The following is a 9235-nucleotide window of genomic DNA, read 5'->3' on the forward strand; positions in this document are numbered from 1 at the left end:
GTATGAATGTATAAATAAAATACATAATAAATACAAGCATTACAATTATTTTGTGGGGGGGGGGGGGGAGAGATGCGGCGATTTAAGCGTGTGTGTCATCATTCTTATTTGTTAAATATAATCATTTATCTTTTGTAGTAATAACAGACGATGATAAGCTTGGTAACAATTCAAATTAATAATCATTTTTAAATATTTCTTTCCAATTAGTCATTAATTTATTAACGAAGTACAAGATGAAAACATAATAAAGCTTAACAAATTTTTAAAAATTTGTCAATTCGAAATTGACTTCGTCTACGTTTTATATTATTATTGTAATATTTTATGTCACGATAAAAAGTATAATATATTTTGTAAGGTAATTTTATTAAAAATCTGTAAATAGTTGTTTTTTTAAGCATTCAAGGGTATAAATAATATTAATATAATCCAATATGTAAACTAAAAGTTTACCTGCAAGTTTACAATGAACGTGCACGTACACGTGATAATCTAGTTTTTTTTTTATACTCGCGCACGTATATTCATATAATTAGAAATTATTGCGAGACTCCGCTGCATCACTTTTAACAGATGTTACATAGTAAATTTAGTTTAATAGGTACTCACGGAAATAAATTTTATCAGAGAATCATAAACAGAGAATTTATCAAAATAAAATCTTTATTAAATGCGTGTAAAAGGTTAGGAAACATATAAATAATTTTTTTTTTATTTCATTCATTATAATGGAAATATGAAATGGCTTTTGATGACTGGATAGCTCATCGAGCTCGCAAATAGATGAAAATTTAGGCAAGATTATCGATGCGGAAGTCGATTCCCTGCTCGATCATTTTGTGATTGAACTGATGACCGATCTCGTGTAATACAGCTTGATTGTGCATGTTTACATTCCGTGGTTTCATGTGGATCGTTTGAAAATCTAGTTAAATTACTTATTTTAGTATTGTTAAGAGCATTGTGCTAAGGATCACATTGTCGTATTTGTCTTGTTAAGGTGGAAAGAGCTAATAAATAAATTAACATTGCTAATACATGTCGAATAATACATGATAATGTAAATATGAAAATTCTAAAGGAACATTGTATTTGCTATTTGTTCGGCTATAGCATCGACAGGTATAGAATGTACATTATTAACGTATATTTAATTGTCAATTATGGCTCACATGTTTTGTGATCTGCTTGTAGTTGGCAAATATCACGTAGAGTTTCCAGATTTCGTAAGATACCGTCGTATTGAAGTCTTTTCAAATGCTTACAACGTGTTAGCATTGATACAATCAAGTCGTCCAACATTTCTCGATTATTTCTCAATTGTAGCATAACTTCAGCTGAAATAATAATTATGAGTTGCTGAATGGAATTATGTCGGGAGACTTTATAATCGTAACAGTACCCAATGTATCGGTGTAATGAGAAATTAAGAGACCAACGGTACTGCGAAAATTACGCGTGCGGCTTTGATCCCAAACGTACCCTCCAAACATTTGAAATTTTGCTAGAGGTACGCTTGGTAATAGGAGATAACACATGTCTTCATGGTGTGATATATTCACTGAAAAATAAAGCGAATGTTTTCTTTCAATAATAAAGATATTTTAGTAAATACTTAATTTTTCATACTCTTTTATGAGTATTACCGATTATCATGATTACGTAATATTAATATTTTTAATATTGTTACGTGTAATATTATTTCTTTGTAATCTGATATATACGTACAGGTAATATTGACCATAAGTATTGTGAAGTATGTTTGCGATTGTATACAATATTATACAATTGTCATATAATATGCGTAAAAATTTTGCATTAGAAAACAACTTATTTGAACATTATCTGCATATCTTAAATATTGTACATTGTTTTCAAACAAAAATTAAAGGCTTTTACTCTTTTGCTCTAAATTATACTTACGTCAAATATGCGTGAACATTCAAGTTTCTCTTAAACAAAATTAATCCTCTACTCGACATACCCGACCGAGCAATACATATTAAATTATGTATTTGAGAAATTAAAAAAATCATAAATTTCAAAAGAATGCTCTATCTATAATATAAATTGTTCTTCCTAACAACATATAAACAATATCATCAAGCAAATATTCCGGAAATATTTGTAAATCTAATAAATAAACAAACAATGTTAGAAATAATTATTTCATTAGCATTTGATCTTGACCATTATATTAATTAGGCACAACTTCTTAATTAAAGTAGACAGTAAGATAAATCAATTAAAACGCCTTCAAACCTGTTGTTAATTTATCATATTGTCGATCGTGCGTCTTCATCGATCATCTTCATCTTTTTTTTATCCTAATATGATTTTCGTCATTGTGAGCTTTATCATTGTGAACAGATGCCTAATGCATATATAAGCCAGTCGTTCACCGCATTTTGATTGTCATTTTTAACATCCTCTCTTTTCCTTTTCATTTAACAAAATATTAACTATTACCTATGGTGTACGAAACAGTCAAATGCGGACAGGCGTTGACTAGATTATGCCAAGTTGAATCCTCGATGCGGTGTTGCCTGGAATCGGAATCCCTTACTGATATGTGCAGCGTCTGCAGAGCTTTGCAAGCTCCAGATGCAAGTGCATTTAATGCTCCATCCGACAAAGCCGGATAATCCAAGCTCAAATGCGTTAGCGCATGAAGGCGACCAAGCAGCCTTAAATATCTTATTGCGAAAATTAGAAAAATCATAATTAATTTATGTATTATCGGCTCGGTTTATATTATACATCTATTGGGCGTTTACGTGACATTGATGCGCGCTTCTCATGATAATTACGATGAATTAAGAAGAAAGAGAAAAAACATTTCTCAAATATCGTTTACCTGTTTAAAGCTTGAGCTTAAAATGAGTTGCAATTATTGTCAAGCGAACAGATACGTTGAAAATTGACTATATTTTTTATTTTATATTTTACTCGAATATATTTTAATTAATATTCTAAATATTATCAAATTGATTGACTTAATATTAATTAGTAAAAATCCGTGTTACGTGTAATGAAATTTATGAAATAATTTTGCTATAAAATATTAATATCCTTGTCACATACAAAATATATCAATACTCACTTTATATAATATATATATATATATATATTTTTTTTTTACTAATTTTTTTATTGTACTTATTATCTCATATACAACATTAGCAATATTAGTGTATCATTTTTACAATATCGATTTATTATAATTATAAACTGTAAATAATTGTTATCAGTCGAATAAAGACTTATTGATAAACTAAAAGTCATGTGATTGAGATATCGAAATATTGTTAAATAAATTAGAAATTTTCACCAACCTTGCGTTGTTGTAAGGAGCCTGCCATTCTCTAAAAGCTCCTCTTATATCGAGAGATGCAAGTCGATTATCGCAGACATTGACGACGATTGCAAGCAAGCGAAGAACATCCGTTAGACTGAGATTTGCGTTTAATAAACTTAACGTTTCTAGATTTTGCTGACATCTGTAGCAACGATGGTAAAACCCCGTTGTAAAAAGTATTTTGAAATGCATATTTTTCATAACATTAATAGCGTTATTTCTCGAGATTGTAATTTATGCAATCTAATGTTGATAAATTATTATTATATTTTATCATTCGTGTCTATTCGTAATTCATATGGTGACAGATACTTTTGCGTTTCAATATCAAATATTTATTTTATATCAATTTTATTATGCTAATTTTTTTATAATATAGAATAAAATATTTTTAACTGATAATTACTGCTCTTTTATTTATAAGGAATAAAATAAAATATTACAACATTTTAAGTTAAAAGAAGCTTATAAAAATAGTTTACCTACCATAGAATAAAGTATATAAATATAATGTAAAAAATATATATATATTACAATGGATATGTGTTAACTGTTACATAGTCAACCGTAGAAGAAAAATTACTAGTAATATTTATGTAATATGCAAATATTAATTATATATAATAAATATGCAATTTATAAGGTACATTTAACTAGAATGGAACTTGAACTAGATGGAGCAAAATTTAATAATTATATAAATTTATCGATCTAAATATTATTAAAAAAACAAAAAAAAACAAAAAAAAAATGAATATTAGGGAACAATCATTTTTCGAAATTAAATATGTAATTTTACAAGCTTGCATTGCGTTATAATTAGTTATTTTCCCTCAGTACAATTCCCGATATATACACCGAATATATTTACATATGAGTGGGCAATTTCTACAAAAGTGAGAAAAGCGAAAGCTACTTCGTCTTTTTAATACGAGACATATTAATAAAATACATTAAGACTGTAGTGAATTCTGAAATCGATGCTTTCTGAATTTTCTGAAACATTAATTTAAGGCTATTTTAATCTGAATATAAAGTTGAGAGGACAATCTCGGATAAACTGTCAACTGCTATTCTTAATTTTTAATTTAATAATTATAGTTTCAGATTAAATTCTTAATTATTTTAAATGACAACAACGCACATTAAAGAAATCCAATTAATTGTCATAATGACTAAAACAATAAATTATGTACATACAGAAACAATGTACAAAAGTATATATTTTAAAATAAATTAGTATAGAAAGTAGCTGAGAAACGAAGTTGTCAACAATATTTTAAATATTGCTTAGAGGAAGAAATATTGAAAGCAATTTATCCATAAATATTATTCTTACAATTTAGTTTCAATATCCATTGTACTATAGTGTGATCTACATAAATTATAATTTCTATTCGGTCTTACTTAATATTTTTCAAGGCCGTGTTTTAATTAAATTCTATAAAAATCAGCGTTAAAAGGTTTTTTTTACAATATTATATATTCTATACTATACTTATATTTTATTAAAGATTATATGCTAAATATTAATAAATTCATTTGATGATTTTCACATAACCAATAAATAAGTTTTTTCTTAAAAAAATTTAAATATATATATTATAAATCTGATTATAAGACTGAAAAGCAACTATTAATTGAAAACTATATCTATCATTTTATTATTAAAAAAAAAAATAGAAAATTTAATATTTTAATGAATTTCTATATATATTATTATCATACAATTTCACGTTATTGAAATATTGGCAGGATCAAGCCGTACTATGTTAATCAAAAGAAATTTATGAAACTATAAGACATTTCCATTTTGTACAGAATTTCATTAAAATTAAATTTAATCGTCAGAATTAAAAAGTATATATAAAATTATCTTGTTCTCGAAAATAAAATTTGCCTTCCAATAGCTTATTAAAACGATGTTACTTTACAATAATATTAATTTTAGCCTTGGAATAATTTTAGTGTTATGTTTTCAATAAATAGAATGATTTTGAACACTATTTACATTATTTTTAATGAAATTAAATTATTAATGATATTATTGTCTCTAAATAGAAATTGTGAATTTTTAAATCTTAATAGGATAAATCTGTTGGTCGAGTTCATTAAGATTCTTAAACGTTTTCAAAATGTAATGCATACGGACTCGAAGAATATTAAATATAAAGGTAAACAAAATTCAATTAATATTTTATTGACGGTTATTTAATGATTATAAATAATTTGTGTAGCAAATTAAACATAATAAAAATAAATTACTAAAACAGATATTGATAATTAATATAAAAAATTCTTTTCCAGTATGCTTCTGAATTTTACATTTTACTTCCGCTTAAATCATATTCTTCAAAATATATCTTAACAACAAAATAATTTTCTACAATTCAATATGTCTAGATTATTTATTAATAAAAAATCTGATCAATATCAAATTTAAACAATATAAATAAAAACATCGATATACGTCGAAGTTACGTGTTCGAACTTCCAATGACATTATTTAAGATTGAATAATAATTCCTTACGGATTTATAAATTTCTTTTTCAATATTTATTTATTTCAGTATGAATAGGATCTGTTGTTTCATTAGCTATCATTTAACTGTTCAAAAGAACAAAATTTATTTCCCTTTCATTCTATATCACGCGCGGCACACTCTCTCGTGTATTAACTTATTGATATTAACTATTAAATGTAGTGATATAATAAATATTTATGTTTTATACACAAATTATTTATTAATTTTATTAATATGTTATGTTAATATATTTATTTTATATTTTGCTTAGAATTATAGTTATTTGCGGGTGCTAAATTAAATATTTAAAAAGAATTATGGATTTGTTTTAATAATCACTAAATTAATGATTAAATATAAATATGTAAATCTTTTCATAGTAAAATTTTCATTGAAATGCCTTTCTTTCTTAATCAAATAGCAAATATAAATATCATATAATGTTAAATCTAAAATTAATTTAAACACAGATAATTAATAGTCCTTAAATAACCTTTATAATTTAATCGTAATAATATATTTGAAATTTATTTATGACATTTAGTATTTTCTCGTTCAAAGTAAAAAATTTGTCAGTCTAAAGAAACTGACAGAATTTTCTTATTATACAATTGTTTTATTTAAAAATGACTTACATTTATATTGTTGCTTTAATTATCAAAAAAATTATATTATTCTTATTTACATACATGTATACGTGATAAATATAATTTAATTGAAAAATAAAAAGTAAAAAAAACTATAAATACATTTTAAAAGTTTTAAATATTTTAATTAATATTATGTAAGCATGTGTGAGGATGCATGTGTATGGGGATGCGTGCTCAATTCGAAATGAAATGTTTGAATTATTCATATTTGAGGGAGGGTAAGTCAGTCAAATATTTTACTAATTTACGGAACAAACCGATGTCGCATAAAGTTTCATAAACATTGTCCCTTTTCATTGCCTCCACACCGATACATTTATTAAAAAATCTATTCCCACGAAGGAGCACGTGGTATTCGCGATTTGAACAATGATTTACGTAAGATTGGCAAGCGCTAATAGGAACGTAAGAGTGCGATGTCTATTGAAATAAAATGAACGACTCACGCCAATAAATTAGCAAGAGCGCAGAGTAGCTTGCCGCAGTTACCCCACTTGCTGCTAAATATCCAATCCGTGAGGATGAGCTCTTTCAGCTGCACATTCTTGGCACGTACTACACCCAGGAAGTCGGCACCGGCTTCGGCTTGGACACTACGGGCGATTCGTGGCTCCCGTGGCAGGATGAACGGCCTCGACCAAGCCAATTCCAGGCTTCGCATGTACTCGCCAAACTTAATCTGCATATTATTTCATTTCTTCATGTGGCATGAGGGACAGCTTTAATTATCTTTTCCAATTTAGTCTAATATTATTCTACATAACGTATTAGGACTTTTTACACTTAATAATACAAACCTTTCGTTTCTTATTCGTTAAAGTCGATGGTAGTTAATAGATTTCGCGTTTTTTTCTTTTATTTTCTTCTTCTCCTTTGTGTGCATTGATATCGTAACTTTAACATATTTACCAATATATTATATTTGATAATTTAAAATTAATTTTTTTTACCGATTTTAATGTGTACGTAATAGTAATCGCTAAATAGTATAATAAAATCAGAATTGAAATTCGTTAATTAAATTTAAAATGAAAATGGAATGATTCATTATTTACATTAAAGCGTTTCTAATACAAAAATAATTATTGATCGAATGAAATTTACGATTTTTTCTATCAAAAATTTAATTTAACGATTAATCGTAATAATTATGTAGCGTTGAAAATTCATGGTTTCCGAAAATGTTATATGGTATGAATAAATATAGTATTGAATTTATTAGTCACGATAATGTATATTATCATTAAAAAACACAATTTTATATTGAAAATAGAACAATTGGAAGCGAATTTATTATTTTAAAGAAAGTTGAAATAAATGCTATTGAAATCATCAAATACAATAACTCGATATATTTTTGTATATCAAAGCACATTAAGTAGAAGACTTCCATTATAGTAAGACACGATTGGATAGACCTGCGCATTATATTACCATACTGTTGGCATTCATTTTATTAATAATTAGTGAGCTTTTGAAAATTATTAAAATGAAAGTGAAAACTTTCGATGATATATTGCAATATCCGTAATGTAATATAATGCGGACGAAATAAGACTGCCTTATTGAGTCTTATCAAATTTGACCCTTATTTCCTTTAATAATGAGCAAAATAATAAAATAATTTTTATTGCCACGTCGAAATAAAAAAAAGAAATTAATAAAGTACCGGATTATCTTCTTAATAAAAACTTAAAAGACTATATACATATACATATACATATGAGTTTTTTGTATATGTATGCATGCATGTATGTATGCATGTATGTATGCATGTATGTGTGTATATCTATATGTCCTTATGCAACAATAATAAACAAATCAGAAACGTAACCTCGTTTCCTGGCAGTACATTAGTCATTTTTACCCTATAGAGAACTACCAGTTGAACTAGCATATTTCACGAGGTGTTCGAAGAACAACATACGGAAATGAACATATAAGTAGTGGGTGAGCAGAGGGTCGGAAAGAGGATGCAATGCAGAGGAATCGAAACTAGAGAGATCGGATAACGAACTGACCGCGAGCTCGCTGGCAATGGAGCAGTCGATGCTAAGGTCACGATCTATGTGAACGGTACAGCGTCGCCAGAGGGAGGGCGAACCTAGGCAGCGCCCCCAGTGTCGGCAGACCTGACCGGCGTTCACTCGATCAGGTCCGCTCAGGTGCCCGAAAACCTGCGTGAGGATCAGCTCCGGCAGCTGCGCCCACATGTCCCGTCTTCGTCTCTGAACCTTCGCTTTATCCTCATTATCCTCCAGGTGCCGGGACGAGGCGTGGCTTTCGGCCTTCTTTCCCGTATTCTCGTGGACCCTCGTCGTGCGCGACGCGAACGTTAAGAGGTTCGTTGTTCGCGAGGCGGGAGCAAACTCTCGTTTAGGTTATCCACGTAAATTGCTTTTGTTTTGTTATTCTCCTGACTATCTTCGCGCACTTGCAATTATGACTTTGTTATCGAGCACCGATAGGAGTCTAAAACTTTTTTTCCCAAAATATAACCACTCTTCATGTATTGGTTGTTTAGAATTCTTTATTTTTACGTGGAATGCACTTAGTGCAGTGATTTATAAATGACCTACGAATCCTAGCAGCGCACGTACAAATTTCTAAATTCTTTTCAAAAACAGGGTAATCACAACGAATACTTTACTTAAGCTTCCATAAAAATTACTCTATTCGTATTATTGATCATTTCGTCA

The 9235-nt window shown here is 28.1% G+C and overlaps 1 protein-coding gene across 1 annotated transcript; it reads right to left on the reverse strand.

Annotated features, from left to right (window-relative positions):
• Window positions 1–680: 680 nt before the first annotated feature.
• Window positions 681–8938, reverse strand: LOC105365601 (F-box only protein 39). The gene is made up of 7 exons (XM_011503812.1): window positions 8558–8938; window positions 6983–7215; window positions 3339–3503; window positions 2473–2699; window positions 1406–1564; window positions 1176–1340; window positions 681–928 (listed from the first exon to the last, which is right to left on the reverse strand). The coding sequence occupies exons 1-7, from the start codon at window positions 8747–8749 to the stop codon at window positions 795–797; spliced, it is 1275 nt and encodes a 424-aa protein (XP_011502114.1). The 5' UTR covers window positions 8750–8938; the 3' UTR covers window positions 681–794.
• Window positions 8939–9235: the final 297 nt, after the last annotated feature.

The sequence above is a fragment of the Ceratosolen solmsi genome, unplaced genomic scaffold (genome assembly GCF_000503995.2).
Source record: "Ceratosolen solmsi marchali unplaced genomic scaffold, CerSol_1.0 scaffold48, whole genome shotgun sequence".
Taxonomy (NCBI): Eukaryota; Metazoa; Arthropoda; class Insecta; order Hymenoptera; family Agaonidae; genus Ceratosolen; species Ceratosolen solmsi.

Excerpts from the sequence above, each read along its gene's own strand:
- LOC105365601 (XM_011503812.1), bottom strand. The coding sequence starts at position 8,749 with ATGTGGGCGCAGCTGCCGGAGCTGATCCTCACGCAGGTTTTCGGGCAC. Across the intron at positions 7,216-8,557 it reads CCATTGCCAGCGAGCTCGCG|ATTAAGTTTGGCGAGTACAT; the intron begins GTCAGTTCGTTA and ends AATAATATGCAG. Across the intron at positions 2,700-3,338 it reads GCTCCTTACAACAACGCAAG|ATATTTAAGGCTGCTTGGTC; the intron begins GTTGGTGAAAAT and ends TTTCGCAATAAG.